The sequence below is a fragment of the Sciurus carolinensis genome, chromosome 3, assembly GCF_902686445.1.
Source record: "Sciurus carolinensis chromosome 3, mSciCar1.2, whole genome shotgun sequence".
Taxonomy (NCBI): Eukaryota; Metazoa; Chordata; class Mammalia; order Rodentia; family Sciuridae; genus Sciurus; species Sciurus carolinensis.
The window spans coordinates 55,317,674-55,336,462 of NC_062215.1; the positions used below are offsets into that span (position 1 = coordinate 55,317,674).

At 44.6% G+C, this 18,789-nt stretch overlaps 1 protein-coding gene across 3 annotated transcripts in view; it reads right to left on the bottom strand.

Annotated features, from left to right (window-relative positions):
• Positions 1-7,694: 7,694 nt before the first annotated feature.
• Positions 7,695-18,789, bottom strand: part of Nlrp1 (NLR family pyrin domain containing 1) — a 50,124-nt gene continuing 39,029 nt past the window's right edge. For 2 of the 3 annotated variants that reach the window (XM_047544901.1, XM_047544900.1), the window contains exons 13-17: positions 17,872-18,137; positions 17,280-17,405; positions 12,750-12,891; positions 10,076-10,120; positions 7,695-9,639 (exon numbers count right to left, since the gene is read on the bottom strand). In XM_047544901.1, the coding sequence (XP_047400857.1) occupies positions 9,332-9,639; positions 10,076-10,120; positions 12,750-12,891; positions 17,280-17,405; positions 17,872-18,137 (887 nt within the window). In that variant the 3' untranslated portion in view covers positions 7,695-9,331. The remainder of the gene's footprint in view (positions 9,640-10,075; positions 10,121-12,749; positions 12,892-17,279; positions 17,406-17,871; positions 18,138-18,789) is intronic. The other variant, XM_047544902.1, reaches the window with a different exon arrangement.

Consider the following 18,789-nt stretch of genomic DNA (forward strand, 5'->3'; position numbering starts at 1 on the left):
GGAAGAAAGCTTCGTGGAAGGGGGCGGGGCTGGGTGGCCTTGGGAGGGTGTTGGAACTGCAGCTGTGGTGCCCCTCCTCCCGCTCCATCCTCTCTTTCTTCTCATTTCCCGCGCGCCTGGGGTATGTCTGCCTGACCGAGTCCGCTCGGCATGTGCGGACCCGATTCCCAAGGCGAGCGCAAGAAAACCACTCTGCGCCCCAGCACTCTTGCACCAAACCCGCTGCTCCGGTTTCCCCCGATTTCGTTCTCAGAGGTCCGGGGCCAGCCTCCCTCGTTTGCCACGAGAAAGCAGCTGGCCTGCGCCCTCTTATGTAGGCATCTGGGTGGTCACCCTAGGAGGTCCGGGCTGGATGCTCCAAGAAGACGCGGGAGGGCCCAGCGAACTGAATGTCTCTCACGACGTGGGTACCACCTTGTCCCCGGCGGTGCCCTCAGCTTCCATTTGTGTCCTTGAATTCAAATATTCAGGTCCACCGAGTCTTCTAGGCGAGTCGGGAGGGGCAGGCTTGGAGGGTGGGTGGGAATGAAAATAGGTGAGACTTAAGCGGCGTTTTTTGGGGCGTCATCTCGTGATTTGGGGGAACATTGTCTAGTACGCGTCTAGATATAGGTCTCTGGACCTGTTTGGCCCTTGTTTATTCTCCCAGTGAGTAAAGAAAAACTGGTGACTGATAACTGCAATCACCGGAATACGGAGCATTTTGCACCAGAACATCTTTTCTGACTTTATTTGTGGTCTGTTACTGAATCTTACTTTGTGTGCTCAATTGTTGTGTCATTTGAGGAAATATCCCTGCCTAGAGTTTGTTGGCCCACCAGGAAAAGAATGTTCGGGCGTGGGATGGGAGCCCCCAGACATAGTCCTTTGGAAGGTTTGTTCCGAAGCCGAGGGGGTCACCTCACCCTCCTTGGCCCCTTGGATGGGTGATGAGCTTGGGGTAGTGGGCTTGAGGAGTCCGGAAAGTAGAAACCCCCTTGTCCCTCTTATCAGCCTAGGAGCCTGTTGCTTTCCGTTATTGAACAGTCTGCAAGTCGTTGGGTAGGCTCCATGTCTTCCTGCAGAGCCAGATCCGGATAGCGGCCCTCCAGAGAGAGGGCCTCCTGGGGAGAGTCAACCCTTCCGTCCTGTGGGGACCAGAGCCTTGTAGTGCTTCATCGCCCAGAGGAGGAGCCAGTTGTGCCTCAGAGTTGACGCAGGCCAAGGGAGGATACCAGTGCTCAGCGGGTGCCCACCAGAGCGCTTGAAGTTTGTTGGGTTATAGTGCCTCACACCCAGGGGCTCGGGATGATGTGGACTATGCGGTTTTTGTTTAATTTTACCAAAGGCTTTGTCACTGCTGCCGAGCTTGGAGGACACTGGTAAGCCTGAGGAACCGTCCTCTTTGGAGGCCCCTGCTGGACATGTCCTGCATGTCTAGAGACTCGCCAGCTGCAGATCTCCCTGGACGCGGGCCTAGAACTCAGTTGCTGAGTAGAATGAGACTCTGGGAGGCCCTCTGGGGTAAGAGGGAGGGCTATCTTTGGGGACTGTGGTAGCAAGCCTGTGCAGGGATGGGAAGGACATTGAAATATTAAAAACTTATTCATTACTAAAATAGTTCAGGAGAGAAGTGGCATTAAGGAAGGAATGGATCAAACATGCACAAAGGGAGAAAAGACGGCCATATAGAAAAACGAGAGTGAGTGGAAGGAGTGGGAGTGGGGGTGGGGTATGACATACAACTTTTTAAAGAGCTTGGGATTCATTCATTGCTTGTCTGCAGCAAACTTCCACTTGTGCATGCACTTTAATAGGTCCTAATGGTGCACTCTGTGTATGTGCCTGTTTGGCGACAGAAGTAGTGGAAATAAAATCTTTGGATTTGCTTATTCAGGGGATGGGGTCATTACTCCCGGTCACTTCATTGTGCCCAGGGAATCCTTAATGAATGCATGCAATGCTGCTCCAGTTAGAGACCAGAGACTTTGTGAATGTGCTGTTCATATCCAAAGGGCATTGTATGGTGAAGAAATTGTCTTGTGGGGAAGTGAGCAATAATGCTTTGTTTTCCTATGCATTGATCACCTGAGCCCTTTTGCCTTCCTGCAGGCTGAGGACTTTTAGCCCTTGAGTAAAGAAAGGGGTTCTTTCCCTGGTCCGACTGTGACTTCCAAGGAACTGCCTCTTCTCAAGGGGACAGGATGCCTCTTGGAGCAAAGGCCACAGGGAAAATCTAGGGGTACCAAGGGGTTGACCTTTCAGGATTGCCTCTATTTTTTAGTGACTAACCCATCAGTATCTGGGCTCACCCTTTCTTGCCTCATCCCTACCTTTTTTCTCCTAATAATAGACCTTCTCCTGCCTTCCTATAGTCTGTCCTTGTCTTTCCATTAGAGCTCAGCACCTTCCTGTTCTGTTCCTCTGTATTGTCCCCTAGTAATCAATCTAAAGTCTAACATCTTCCACATATTCCTTGATTGTAGGTGCCCTGTTTACTCAGGGTACTACCTTGCTGTTTCCTCACTTAAGGAATGCAGTTTCCTGGTGTACAGGTGTCTACTCACCCCTCAGAAGATAGTTGGGGCAGGGGAGGTCACACTATGTAGTACCCATTTGGGCCCTCTTCTAACCTTAAATTGACAGGGGCTAACAGAGCCAAATTTAATGTTCTAATAAGGAGCTGAATATATTATATTAGTGGGAACAAAATAATGATTTAACGGATCCTGGAAAGGCATAATTGTTCATTAATTTTCTGCCTTTTCCAAAAGAGATTTGAAGGAAGTGCTTTTTTGTTTGTTTGTTTATTTGTTTTTGGTTCTCTGGACTCTTAGTTGCAAAAACTGAAAAAACATTGGAAATAACTGTCGGGGTTTCCGGGACCCCCAGCCTTGAGCACGGTCAAGATGGCGCCTGGCACTGAGCCAAAAGCAGCCAGCTATACAGTAAACAACCAGAGAATTCCAATGATTGGCTAGTTAACGATGTGATTAGAGCATGCCCCCCTCGTGTACCTATTCTATGCCTGCAGCTGTCCGCGGTTTACCTCGTGTGCCCCCCCCCCATTGGTTAAAGTGTATATAAGCCTGGTGGGTGGGAGAGTAAGCGGAAGAAGCTGAGGCACGGAAGAAGCTGGGGGCGGAAGAAGCTGAGGGCGGAAGAAGCTGGGAGTGCGCAGAAGCTGAGAGAAGAGAAGTTGGGAGTGCGCAGAAGCTGGGAGTAAGAGAAGTGTAGGAGAGGGACTGTGCATAATAAACTTCCAAAGCTTCAGACGTTTGTCGTGTCTCTCTCTGCGGCCAGAGGGAACGCGATAATAACTTGGGTAAAAAAGTGGATATGGTAAGGAACCAGAATGTCTCATGAACCCAAGGACACAAATGTAACTTGACTTCAGCCACACAGTGGAAGCAGGGCCTGGAAGGCTGGACAATGTAGGGTGACTACCATCTCCATCCCTCACCCCTGCCCACCTGCTTCATTTTCTTTTCTACTTCAAACTCCTATTCTGTTATTCCCAGGAAATGGTCCCTGCTAACATCTCCTCCATTACTATTCTGCTGGGGTAGGGAGAAAGGGTCAGTTACAAACACAGCTATTTCTGCTATCGTTTAGCATGCCGGGGAATGGAGCAGCTCCAGAGGTATCCATTATACTCTGCCTCTGACTGCCCCTCACGTGGGAACATACACACTCATCAGAACATACAAACATTACACCACCCACACAGCCAAGCTTTCCTTCATCCACACTATTTTAAAGATACCCTGGCTTAATATACCCCTCCTCTGTTATACAAACAGCAAATAGTTACTGCCCTTCGCAATGGAATGAAATCCCCAAAAGTCCATGTTTTTGCAAGCAGAGGTATAGTGGTAAACAGTTCCTCTGGAGGGACTGGCTGTTCTCTTAGTTATCCAGGGAAGTGATTAACTGTAAGGCAAGAGAAACTGGATCACCCCAAGTATTTCCTACAGGAAACATAAACCCACTTCCCACACCAAAGTAATTTTTGTCAGGTGGGTAAAATAGATGACAGCAGACAATTCTATGTGGGGCAAAATACGGATCCTGAAAATAGCTCTTTTACCAGTTAGCTACATACCACTGGTTAAAAGAAATTGGAGTTTCTTGGAATTTGGCGGATGCCACAGGAAATTTTAAAAAATGATTTCAGGGTCACAAAAGGGTGTAGAAGCCTATAGTTTTGCCAACTGCCTGCCTAAGAGTAAGAGATAATGACCTAGTCTCAAATTTATGTTCTTGCTCCCCTAGTGGGCAAGGACAAGTTCCAGGAATCTCTACATTGAATGCATTTCTAGGTCTTCAGTGACAGCAGGCTGTCTGTCCTACTGAGACTTGGGTGGGGATTCAGAAGTCAGCTTTCAAAGGGCTGAATCCCATCTCCACCATTTATTTTTCTGTGGGACTTTAGGGAAATTAGCTAACATCTCTCTGCCTCAGTTTCATTGTAAAACAAGGATGAGGATAATACCTGTCATCATGGGGTTTGTGATGATTAAATGTTTCAACGTGGCTGTGCCATGATGCCCACATTATTCTGGATGTTTCTGTGAAGGTGATTTTGGAGGAGACTAACATTTAACTTGGAGGACTTTGAATAAAGCAATTCTTCCAGCAGAAGAACATTAACTCCTTGGATTTCCAGTCTGCTAGCTTACCCTGCAAATTTTGGATTTGTCAGACTCCATAATAGTGTGAGCCAATTCCTTAAAACCTCTCTCCCCATTATATTGATGGTGTTTCTCTGGAGAATCCTGAGAAACACAGGGTCATGATTAGAATTAGATGAACTCTGCACATAACACTTCTTGAATAGGACAGGGGCGGGGGTCATGCTAACAGATTCTTACTTCAGTGTTCACACATATATTTGAACTTCAAGGATATCTGTGTTCTCTTGCTCTTTGAACAAATCCCAAAGTTACTGAAAATGCCCTGTTACCTTCAGCAAGGGAGCAAGAGACACTTGAGTCTCCCTGCAAAGTCAGACATTCAAAGGTGGCACAGCAGGAAGTTGGAGGCTGTCCCCAGAGACTGCCTGCAATGACTCTTGGTGTTGTAGCACCAACAATTGTGGCACCTCCAGCTGGGAGCTGCAACATGGAGGATAGTCCATTGGGCAGACCCTGACCTAACAGACTACACCTGTAACTTCCTGGTGGTGTGGATCAGAACTTCCTCTAGAAAGCTTCAAGTTTTTACCTTCAAGATGGAATTGATGTGGGGCACAGTGATGCACACCTGTAATCCAGTGGCTCGGGAGGCTGAGGCAGGAGAATCGCAAGTTCAAAGTCAGCCTCGGCAACAGCTATGTGCTAAGTAATTCAGTGAGACCCAGTCTCTAAATAAAAATACAAAATAGGGCTGGGGATGTGGCCCAGTGGTCGAGTGCCCCTAAGTTCAATCCTCAGTACCCTCCCCCCCAAAAAAGAATATATTAATTGATTAGAACTGATTAACAGGGGCTGGGGAGATAGCTCAGTTGTAAAGTGCTTGCCTTGCAAGCACAGGGTCCTGGGTTCGATTCCCAGCACCTCAAAAAACAACAACAAAAAAGAACTGATTAACAGGCACTGTTCTATGCAATTTGATGTCCAGTGTAAGGCAAAATAAGCAAATAGTTTGATCTCTCTGTGCTTCTGAAAGGTTTTTATGAGACCTTTGTTTATGTAGAGAAGAAGTCTAAGACAAATGTGGCCTCTCTTAAGATAGCTGAGGACATCAAATTCAGATGCAAGTTTTGTATCTGCCACATTTAGCAGAAAACTTGACACAGGGAGCTGATCTGAATTCCATCTAAATCATCAAATTTATTATGTATAGCTTTCTTGTCTTTGGAAGTGGAGAGTCAGAGTCTTAGGTGTAGAGTCCTGAGATGCTGTAGGAGAGTATACTGTTAGCAACAGAAAGTAGTCAGTTATCTGGATCTTAGGTAAAAACATCCTTGTCAAAGCATGAGACTCCTCTTCCATTACAGGGCATGTCTAAGAGCTGGGATACAAAAATTTGAGGACATTCTCAGAATCAATCAAATTTGTGGAACATGTTAACAATGTGGTCTGAGCAAGAAGGTCAATGAGTCCAGAAGGTGGCATTTCTGGATCATGCTTATGAGGCAGCTGGGACTAATGTCACAAGTGTGAAATCCTCCCTTTCCAATTTGTTTTATGCTATGCACTGATCCTCTTAGATTCTCTGTGGGGATAGTTGTGGGTGGTTGAGCTATGCTGACCCCCCTCACCTATCCAGTGAGCAGTGAAGCCAAGAGATTGTACCTACCCTTTATTGCTGCAGTAGTCCCTCCCTGCCACCCCCAACACGGTTTCACTTTCTGTAGTTTGTTATCTGAGATCAAATGTATCCCAAGGATATTAAATGGAAAATTCCATAAATAAACAATTCCTAAATTTTAAATTGTGTGTCATTCTGAGTAGCATGATGTAATCTCTCACTGTCCTGTTCTGTACAGCCTGGGAAGTGAATCATCACCTTTTTGTGTGTATACATGCTGCTGCATATGATATAGCCTATTAGTTACTCAGTAGTTGTCTGGGTTATCAGACCGACTGTACAGTATCATAGTCCTTGGGTTCACGTAACTCATTTTCCTTAAAAATGGCTCCAATGTGCAAGAGTAGTGATACTAACAATTCAGATATGCCAAAGAGAAGCCACAAAGTACTTCCTTTAAAAAAAAGGTGAAGGTACAATAAGATATTTTGAGAAAGAGGGACCACATTAATTTAACTGTCTATACACACATATTCTGTTTTATTATTGATGATTGTTGTTAATCTCTCTCTCTTTCTTTCTACTAGGGAATGAACCTAGAAGACTTAACCATTGAGCAACATCCTTAGTCTTTTTATTTTTTTATTTTGAGACAGGGTCTTGCTAAGTTGTTTAGGGCCTCGCTAAGTTGCTGAAGCTGGTTTTAAACTTGTGATCCTCCTGCTTCAACCTCCTGAGCCACTAGGATTACAGGTGTGTGCCACTGCACCCAGCTATTGTTAATCTCTTATTTAGCTAACTTATAAATTAGGTATGTATATATAGGAAAAACATAATTATCTATAAGATTCAGTACTAACCACAGATTCAGGCATCCACCAGGGGTCTTGGAATATATCCCCTGCAGAAAAGGGAGGACTTCTGTACAACTATATGCTTGAAACTGACTCTGAGCACCTGCATGAATTATCTCATGCAACTTAGATAAACCCTCAAGGTCAGGGACACCAAAGAAAAGATCCCCCCACCCAGAAACATCCTACTATGCAGTGGATGGGAAGGGAAGAGGGTGGGGGACTCAAGTGCAGTGGCTGACTGGGGAGGGTGATAAGATCAACTTGTGATTCTGAATCTTGGGCAGAGGTAGTATGAGTGAAGCTTTGCTCTCATGAGTCGAAGGCAACTTTCGTATGTTGTATGTTGTAATACCAATGGGTTTAATTCCTTTTTTCCCATGCTTCATGAATTTTATTATTTTTTAAAATTAAAAAAAAGTTTTTTTAATACATGACAGCAGAATGTATTTTGACATATCATACATACATGGAATATAACTCTCCATTCTTGTGGTTATACATGATGTGGAGTTCACTGGTCGTGTGTTATATACGAACATAGGGATGTTATATCCAATTCATTCTACTGTCTTCCCCATTCCCATCCCATGCCCCCGACCCGTCCAATCTGGTGAATCTCCATGCCCTGCTTTCCCGGCCTATTGGGAATCATTATCCGCCTTTCAGAGAGAACATTCAGCTTTTGTTTTTTGGGGATTGGTTTATTTCACTTAGCATGATGGTCTCTAGTTCCATCCATTTACTGGTAAATGCCATAATTTCATAGTTCTTTATGGCTGAACAATATTCCAATGGGTTCAACTTTTAAGATTATGATTCACTGGAGTCATGGGTGTAGCCCATTAACTTGGAGATTATTAGTAGGGTAGACTCTGGCATCACATGGATAATGTGATGATCAGTGAGGGTATTAAGGGGAATATCCAGAGAAAGTGCCTTCACCATTAACCTATTAATAAATCTTTACTTAATATTCCCCATGGGCCAGGCACTGTACTACGCACTGGGAAGGAATTGAAGGGCAGATCAGACATGGCTCCTGCCCTTAGGAAGCTAACCATTTAAGTGGGAGGAGATGAGCAACTGAAGTAGCAGGGATGATGCCACATCTGATGGGGCAAGAGGGACATAGGGTGCTGCAGGAACACAGGGTAGTGTGGTACCTAAACCTGATGTAAGGGCATGGAATCACTTTCTACAGGAGGACATCTCTCAGCTAAAACCTAGACTCCATTCGCCCTGTGGCCTCCTTCTCTATCCCTCCTGGCTCTAGGAATCCATTTAGAACCAATCTAAAAGCCAAGTCAACATGACAACTGGAGAGGCCCACAGTCCCAGCCCCCACTTCTTTATTTTTCTAAAAAACACAGACAACCTTGACTACTTGGTAACCTGGCCAGTTGCTTGTTTTCTTCTGAAGGATGGAACCCAAGGTGTCACTTTACCCATTCCTAGGCATTGATAAAATTGTCTAGATTAAACAGATCGAGTATGTGTCAAAACATGTAGAAACTATCCCTGGCCCTGAAATTTCATAAACTCTCACAAAAACTCCATGACCAAACACTCTCTCATGGATCTGCCCATATAGAACATTTCCTTTCCTGGTATTCATCTAGAGGATGTTGATACCCTCTATAATAAATGCTTTAGATAGATCACCCTGGCATTTAGTCCTTCCTTCTTTGGAACTCTAACCAGCTCTATCTTGGGGTGATTTGGGATAGTCCCTGGCAGGAATTCCCCTACCACCACTTTTGGGGAAACTGCAGCTGTGAGTTTGCTGGATAGAATAACTGAAAAAATAAATCTTTCCTCCTCCTATTCACAGGTCATTCAGACTCCTCAAATACACATGTCCATTTCCATTGTCTCAAGCCAGAGGTAAACAGTCCCATAGCCTCCCTATTCCTGTGTGCATCTGGACGGGACAAGGAGGATTCTGGGCTTGGCTGCTAGGGTCACAAGACCAGCCTCTTCAAGATCTGCAGGAATCTTGCCAACTTCAGAAGAACATTTCCCGAGATGCTGTTATCCCACCTAGACTGTAGGCTGTGAAAGTCAAAGGAGGTAGTCTGAGTGCCTGTGAGGCACTTCTGGGCAGGGATGCCCATCAGGGGGCATCATCCATAACTTTAGAGCTGGAAGGCAACTCAGATGACAACTTGTTTATAGATGAAGAAACTGAGACCCAAAGAAGGATCAGGCAGAGCCAGGACTCAAAGGTGAGTGCTCAGACTTCAGTTGCTGAGCCTGTCAGAGACTCCTAAGTCTTCTCCCCACTTCTCCCAGAGTTCCACAATCAGGTGAGGATGGATCTCCTTCAAGGCTCGGTAGAGCTTGTCTTTGCAGGACCAGTCCCAGGACCGGCTGAAGCTGAAGAGCTTGCGCATCTGACCTGGCTTGGTAGTCTCAGCCCGTACCTTCTCATACTGTTCTTCGCTCAGCACCTGTCCATGCAGCTTGTCCAAGACAGGGTCCACTGATGTCACTCGGGCCACCAGCTGCTCCCGATGCTGATCCACGAAGTGCAGTGAGCCTGAGGCATCTGGGGGTGAAGTGAGGCTGTCAATGAGCGAGGACAGGCTTCCACTGTAGGCTCTACCTCTGAGCCCACTATTCTAGCTCTTTTTTTATCTCCTCTGCATTTCTGGCTTTCTTCTCCCTCTGGAAAGGCATTTGACCACCAGAAAAGCACCTCAACCCTTCCTCATGCCAGCATCTACCCTCGAATTCTGATGGAGTAAGGAGGAAGGATTCATGATGGATTTTGTGACTGAGGGTGGGGTGCTAGGGCCTCCATGGGCAGGAGCAAGGTGGATGGGGAGGGCCTCTGCCCTGGGCCTGTGCCGCTCTTCAACCAGATCCCTGGTGAGGTTTGCAATGAGAAGGTCCCTTCCTTTCTCTCTTCCCTTCCCTCCAGGACCAGACAGTACACCCCAGGACACAGCTGGTTCCTGTGGTCTCTGACAGTTATTACTGACCTTTGGTGACTGGAGGGATCAGAGTAGCTGCAGGTCTGAGGTCACCTGGAGGAAAAGAGAGATGTAGAAGCATTTGTAATGGTTATAAACATATAGACACACCTTAAAACTCCCACCCACTTCTGAGATTCTTAGATTCTGAGAAAAAATTACAGACAAATTGTGGTAGAATCTGGAGTAAGGCCTGGAAGGGCTTTAGGGATTTATCTAGATGAATCCCTTCTTTATGCATATTGGGAAACCGAGGCTCAGAGGAAATGATCATAGACTAATAAAGAGGGAGAAATTGCTATTGATCGTTCAGATAATTTCTGAACTCAGAAATTAACATCTCAGACTCAAGGTTTTATCCTCTCTTGGCCTGCACTGACTCTCTGTTGGAGAACTATGCAACTCCCTTGTCAGATAGCTTAAACTATTTGACATTCTTATTCTGAGCAAAAATGTACTCTTTGTACTTGTTTGATATTCTATGCACACAGACCAAATATGTGTGTTTTGAATTTAGGATGTCAGAATCAAGAACAAGCAAACCTTTGCACATGGGAATAATGAGTGAATTTTAACGGGAGAGAGCAGCAGCAGCAGCAGCAGCAACAACAACAACAAAACAGCAGCAAATGAAGGGGCTTAAATAATTACTTTCATAGAGGGGAAGGGGAAGTTTGCAGTAGTTCATGTGAATGAGGTCTGAGAGTTTGAGGAGACCCTAAGTTTAGTGGACCCAAAGGGCAAGGAAATGGGCACAAGGACCCAGGCTGTGGTATTGGGGGCACTGGGTCCATTTGTATGGCAGGGTAGGTGTTGGGGGAGGGTGTTCCTCATACTTGATTTTGACTGAAAAATCTTGGAGTCAATTCTGACTCGTGCAATCTGGAGCATCTATTGAAGGTGACAGGATGGCCAAGAATTTAAAAACCCAAGTCTAAGAAGAATGATAGAGGGAACTGGATTGTTTAGCTTGCATCAGGATAGACATGAGGGAGGTCCTAAACTCACTCTTCCAATATCTGAAGATTTTCCCTGGGGAGGAAAGTGGACTTGTGTGGGCTTCAAGGGACAGAAGTAAGATTGATAGGAGGAAGAAGTTGGCTTAACATAAGGAAAAAGAACAACATTGCTACTATTTATTAAGGATCATTGCTTGAGGCATGCACAGACATCATTTTATTTAATCTTTCCAACAATGCTACCAGTTAGTCATTTTGATCCTCATTTTACAGATGAGTAACCCCAGACTCAAATGAGTTTAGTAATTTTCCCAAGATCACTCAGCAAGTAAATGCTGGGGTGGGATTCAAACCAGGTCTGAGACTGGGGCTGGTTATTTCTCCACCTGTGGTTGCACCCAAGACAAGGCTGAGTCCAGCTCATCCCCTTTCCACCACATTGTGGAGCCTGTTTTTGTCAGTCGAGTTGATACCATCGCCATTGTTTGACAGCTGGCAAGGGCTGGTTGTCCCTAGAAGTACTAATTATGGGATTTTGGTTTTGGGGGACATTGGTACTGGGCTAAGACACTGTAAGTTTTCTTCACCACTGAATGTTGGAAGCCATGTATAAATTATGGGTTTGTTTGAGCCAACATAAGGCAGGGAGGCTACTTTTTCTGGGAACTCACTGGTGAAATTCCCCAGTTGGAGAAAGCCCAAATTACGCTGGTGCCCCGCCTTAGCTCATACCCTAGATTCAGATGCAGCTGCCTGGAGATGGTCATAACCTGCCAAACCCCAAACAACTTGTTCTTCTCATCTTTATCTTGTTTTCCTCAAGAAGCCTGCCACACTGAAACTGATGTATTTAAATAAAGGATTTGGGTCTTTTTCCCTTTTTCAGTTCCAATTCCTATCAGGGCTGGAAGATCCACCAGGTGCCACACTTTTAAAACTATCTTCAGTCTATGGTCTTCTGTTCCTACTGATTATTTTTAGACATTTTATTTCCCCAGCCGGTTCACACCTCCAAGCTGGAATCTACTCTACCAGGGTGCTGGTAACCCTGGCACCTGAAAGTTCATTATTTGATTTCCCCTTGTCTATTTTGAAAATACTGACTGATCCTGTGGTGCAATGTCGGCAAAAGTGGCTTAATCCATCAATGGTAGAACCATCTAGGGCTTACTCTCTCATTTCCTATCCAAGCTATCATGAGCAACTGTGTCAAAAGCCTGGCAGATATCAAAATCTGCAGATTCAAGAGCAGTGTGGAGCCAGGTGTGGTGACTAAAATCCCAGCCACTCCACAGACTGAGACAGGAGGATTGCAAGTTGGAGGCCAGCCTCAGCAACTTAGGCAGATCCTAAGCAACTTAGTGATACCCTGTCTCAAAATAAAAAATAAAAAAGGACTGGGAATATGGCCCAGTGGTAAGGTGCCCCTGGGTTCAATCCCAGTCCTGAAACCAAACAAATAAACAACCTTCCCCCAACCAAAAAAAACCCACAAAACAAAAAGATCAGTGTGGAGATACAGCAGTACACAGGAGAGAAAATGGGGGCTTAGTAAGTTAGATGGATTTGAGTTTAAATTCTAGTTATACCAGATGTTACATAACTTGAAAAAAACACGTAACTTCTCTGGGCTATTCTCCTTAGTGAATTTTGAGCTCCCTGGCTACCCAACACTAACTTTCCTTCCCCCACCTCTGAGCTTTCTAGACTTGTCCTGGTTTTACCTGGTTTTAGTAGGGCCTTCCATACTATAGTTCCACCTTTCTTGTCTTTTATTTGCAACTTGATCCCTGATCCCAAGTGGCCAACGTAGAACTCAGAGAAGAGCTGAGGTTTTCCAGGGCTCCGATAGCAGAGCTCCAATTCCTGAAGAGACAAAGAGTTGCCATGTGAGAAGCCACTGTTCATCCTGCAAGTGAGGTCTTTCCTTATCTGATACCTTGTTGGCCCTGCCCAACCGCATAAGGTACCCCATTGACTATCTCTTTTACTGGAATCGGTCTCCATCTTCAGACCACAAATCTCCGAAGGATAAGGACACAGTTGGGTACCTCATGCCTGAGTCAGGGCTCATCCTAAAGGTAGTGCTCACACATCCTAAGGCAGATCTTTCACCTTCCATCTTGAACGAATCTTTCTTCATCTGTCTCCCCTATCTGGAATCCAAATCCCCATGTCTCCAGTCTAGAACCTTTCTTCCTGATAGATACCATACTCAAACCACTTTCAGTCAATAGAAAATTTATAGCCATCCCCTGTTGAAATCAAATCCAAGACAGAACTCATGATTCTCAGCTGTTTTCCAAACATTCCCCTCATATTTCCTCAAACTCAATTAATGGCTGTACAATCTATGGAGCACTCAGGTTCCAAATATAAGCATCATTGTTGATTCTTGCCTTTTTCTTCTCATACACACCAATCTACCAAGTCCTGTTGCCTCTACCTCAAAAATAGTTTCCTTCCTCCCTCCTTTCCTCTCTCCATACCACACTTCTTCCTTCCTTCCTTCCTTCCTCCCTCCCTTCCTCCCTTCCTTCCTTCCTTCCTTTCATTCTTTCCTTCTCTTTCCCTTTTTGTGGTACTGGAGATTGAACCCAAGAGTAGTGTTCTACCGCTGAGCTACATCTCAGCCCTTTCTATTTTGAGCTTGGTTCTTGCTAAATTGCCAAGGTTGGCCTTGTACTTGTGATCCTCCTGCCTTAGCCTTCTAAGTGTCCAGGATTAGTTTCCACCAAAATGGGTTTTGAGAGCAGTTAGACTAATAGTACTTTTTTTTTTTTTTTTTTTTTTTTTTTTGGTACTAGGTATTGAACCTAAGGGTACTTTATCATTAAGTCACATCACAGTCCTTTAAATTTTATTTATTTATTTAAAATTTTATTTATTTATTTGTTTTATTTTGAGGCAGGGTCTCACCAAGTTGTTTAGGGCCTCTCTCAGTTGCTGAGGCTGGACTCAAACTTCCAATTCTCCTGCCTCAGCCTCTGAAGTCACTGGGATTAGAAGCATGTGCTACCATGCCCCAGAGTCCTTCTTGTTTTGGTCATCATCTGTGTTTCAGTTGTCCTGAATCCATCAACTCTTCTCATCTCCATTGTTACGTCCCTAGTAGAACCACCATGAACTCTCACCTGCAGAATTGCAATAGCCTTTTGACTTGTTTCTCTGCTTCTAATCTTGCCTGCTTATCATCCATTCTCAGCCAGAGGCATCTTTATGAAAGTAAGCCAGGTCTTACATTATGTTTAAGACCCTCCAAGGACTTCCTATTGTGTGTAGAACAAAATCCAGACTCCATGCCAGGCCCAAGTGGACCAAAGAGCTTGGGAGACTTTGCCTCTGATCTTACCCCAACATTTGCTGCATGCCCTAAACTCTGCCACTGTCCTTCTTTCTGATACCTGAAGGTGTCAAACTTGCCCCACTTCTGCACACATTCCTTTCATCTGAAACACTGTTACAAATCCTCACATGCCTGAACCTTTCTTGTTACCCAGGTCTCAACTTAAGTGGCAAGTCAGGAGATGCCTTCCCTGACTATTCAGTCACTTTTTCCCCATGATGTACTTGCTTCATAGCACTTGGTGTCACTGTATTTGGTCACTGGTTCTTTAATTATTTGAACTTGGGATGTAAGCTTCCCAAGAGAAGGGATTCACCTGCTAGGGCCACTGAACTATCTCCATTGAAGCATATACTTGGCACTGGGCTAATGTTTGTTAAGTAACTGAATTTTGTCTCTCTCTCAACCCTCCTTAACAACTGACACTGCAGGAAAACTCCAAAATATTCATTCTCGAATTCATACTTTCTAACTCTAAAGCTAGACATCACAGCCGGGCACAGAGGTCCATGTCTGTAATCTCAGCACCTCAGGAGGCTGAGGCAGGAGGATAGCAAGTTTGAGTCCAGTCTTGGCAACTTAAGAGATCCTGTCTCGATTGTGGAACCAACCTAGATGTCCTTCAATTGATGAATGGATAAAGAAACTGTGGTATATATACACAATGGAATATTACTCAGCCATAAAGAATGATAAAATTATGGCATTTGCAGGCAAATGGATGAAATTGGAAAATATCATACTAAGTGAGATAAGCCAATCTCAAAAAACCAAAGGACAAATGATATCGCTAATAAGTGGATGATGACACATAATGGGGGGTGGGAGGGGTTAGTGTTAGAGTTAGAGTTAGGGTTAGGGAGGGGGGCAAGAATGGAGGAAGGAAGGACTGTATAGAGGGAAAAGAGGGGTGGGAGGGATGGGAGGGAAGGGAAAAAATAACAGAATGAATCAAACAACATTACCCTATGTAAATTTATGATTACACAAATGGTATGCCTTTACGCCATGTACAAACAGAGAAACAACATGTATCCCATTTGTTTATAATAAAAAAAAAAAAGAAATCCTGTCTCAAAAATAAAAAATAAAAAGGGCTGGGGACGTAACTCAGGGTTAGAGCTTTCCTGGCTTCTATTGTCAGTAACCACCCTCACCCCAAATCAATATCACTTACTCCTAACTATAGGACATCTATCTGTCTATTCATTAGATAGGATAATCAGGAATCTTTCAGAGGCTGCTGATTTTGGAAGTGGATAACTTCTGCTGAGATGTCAAAATAAGGTTTTCTCATCCCTCAATACCCTTTTCTATCCTTTTAATTCTACTACTAAATCTCTGTCTACAACTCCACTTTGACACCCTCTACAACATTAATATATTCTCCTTTTTTTCAGCCTGTTATTTCTGATTCCCTCTGTTTTCCTTCTATCACTTAAGGAAAACCAAAACTCTCTTAGACACTTTATAGCTACTGCTCTGCATTTAGCTGCCTGTTGGATCTACCAACCTCCCCCTTTTCTTGCAGATAAAAATCTCACAACTAGTCAAGGGAGAATTTTCACTATAGTAAATACTTCTTGTTGAATTTTCACTTGTTGCAATGGGACAATTTGTGACTAGGGAGTGGGGAACACACTGGCCACCAAACTTTCTTTAACAGATTCAGTTGGATTCTGATGTTTTGCTTGATTGGATTTCATAATCTGGGATCCTTTTGGTTTTGGTAATTGTAGTTGTCTGATATATCCTGTCCTGCGTCTTAAATGTTGGTACATAACCACTGTCATTTCAGATGGTTCAAAGACTCATCTTACACTCATCTAACCATGGTTCAACTATAGACCATCATTCATGGAGGCTTCTCTGATCCTAAGCAGCAAAACCTGGGCAATGATGATATCATGAATGAATGCCCAGTAATACGATCTCATCTGCTTTTGGCCAAAGGAGGACAGTGGTACTGAGAAAGAACAAAAACAGCTCCTGGTGTCAGGAGTTGATCTGATGCTTACAGCTAGACCTCAGTGTCATTATAAACTGATTTGATGCTTGCAGCTCAGCCTGGTGGACATACACAGGACATCTACCTTAGACAGGTCACTAGGCAGCCCAGAAAATACCAAACATCCCTCCACCACACACTAAATGACTGCTATTTCTTTAACAATTACAGTTTTATTATTTATTTATTTATTTATTTTAGTACTGGAGATTGAACCCAGGGGCACTCTATCAATGATCTACATCCCCTGCCCTTTTTACAAATTTTTATTGTGTAAGACAAGGTCTTGCTAAGTTGCCCAAAATGGTCTTGAACTTGCAATCTTCCTGGATTACAAGCATGCACCATTATGCCTGGATATATAATAATTGTTGTTTTCTTTAGTTTGTTTCTTAGAGATAAGATTTGTTGACTGCTCAGTCATAGAATTGCTCCTGCTTTCTGACAATATCCAATCTAGAGCAAATCTGTTTCCTTAGACATTCCCTCCAATTATGCATTTGAGACCCAGATCCTAAAGTAGTTTTTTTAACCTTTTACTGAGATGCCCTCATAATTTCCCATGGTGTGTAGTCTCCTGCTGCAACAAATAATAAACCCAGTGTGTTTGATTACAGGTGTGTTCCTGGTGCATTTTGATTGGAAGGCATCAATACCCTGTAGTCCAAACACTTACCAGTGCCCTCAAGTTGAACCCCATCATACTCCCCATCCCAAATGTGATCTCCCTCCCCCTAACTTCCTTTCTTCCAATCTTTGAAGCATTCTTACCTTAAATTCCACTTGCCTTCTGCTCAATCCCAATTCACCTGGTCCCTGGGAAAGCCCTGAGACCTTCCCCATACGCTTTCCTAAGCATGAGTTCTGATTCACTGAGGAGCAAACATCTGGAATGCTCACCTTAGGAATGATTTCCAGCTTCCTTGAAGCAGACACAGTATAGCGGGATCCCAGGTAAAGGGGTGTCACTGGAGGTGGCTTGTGTATTCGGACAAACTGGAACTTCTTTTCTTCATCATCTATGGCCTGAGGAATGTATAGAAAAATGACTAAGGGAGATCTGCCTTACAGAATCTTGTCTGAATAAAGTGAGATGCCTTCCTCTTCCCTGGTATACTGTCACATAGACAGTCCTATGCTTGGCCTCTGCTATGCCAGGGTAGAAATAGGGTCATTGCCAGAGAAGAAGGGAGGATAGAGAAAGGCCACAATTTGGGGCATGGAGGTTTTCTATCCTTTTGACTCTTAGAAAGAGGTTGCAAAAGAAAAAAAGGCTGTCCAGAGGTGAGTGGTGGAACAGTGAGCATAGTTTGGGGGGACTTGAGTGTTGGAAGACTAGTTCACATTGAGCAGAGGGCAAGATTATTCACCCCAATCAAGGTTCCTTCCTTCAAGAGTCCCATCCTTATACCCTGGATCCCTCTAGGAGGCTCTCTGGTTGCATCTCATGTTTACTGTCAGTCTACCTTGCCTTTTTGGTTCTTAGCCTCACCTTCTGAATGGAGCAATCACTAGGGATCAGGTAGAGGTGGAAGGAGGTGATTTCCTTGGGACGGAGTTGATGGTACAGCAGTGTGGTGGAGGTGATGGGGATGAAGCACAGGGCGGTGGGGATCATTCTCAGGAGGATTCCCATCGGGGAGAAGCTGGGGTTTTCCAGGACTGCGTAGTGTGGCTCCACCCTGGCTGGCTTCTCCAGGAACATCCCCTCCTCTTTAAAGTGGGCCACATAGAACAGGGAGATGTCCACATGCCCCCCTGTCAAAGAACCGATTTGAAGAGGTGAGGATTCAGTGTGCTCACAAAGTCAGGCTTGGCTGGGGTAGTAGGATACCTGGGTTTTGGCTCAGAGATCTTCCTGGGAGAAACCTAGAGCTATGGTCTGAATGTTTGGGTCTTCCAAAATTCACATGTTTAGATCCTAACCCCCAAGGTGATGGCATCAGGAATATTTGGGAGGTGATGAGGTCATGGAGGTAGAACCCTCATGAATAGAATTAGCACCCTTATAAAAGAGACCCCAGGGAGCCCTTCTATTCTGTGAAGTTACAACTAGAAGGCACTTTCTAATGAGGAAGAGGGCCCTTGCCCGACACTGAATCTCTGGGCACCTTGATCTTGGACTCTGTAGTCTCCAGATCTGTGAGAAATAAATTTGTTTTTTATAAACTATCAAGTGTATAATATTTTACTATAGCAGCCGCAAATGGACCAAGACACCCAGCATAAGGAAGGAGGGCATGTCTGGGCAGTTCGGGGAGGTGGCTTCAGTGGCCAGGGACAATACTGTCTCCAGGGTGGGAGCACCACAGGAGCACTGACCCTTGAGTCCCCAAACTCAGACACAGGTCCAGCTGCTGGCCCCAGAGCTGGGAAAGAGTCTGACACTATGGTTACCTGTGCTGGTGTG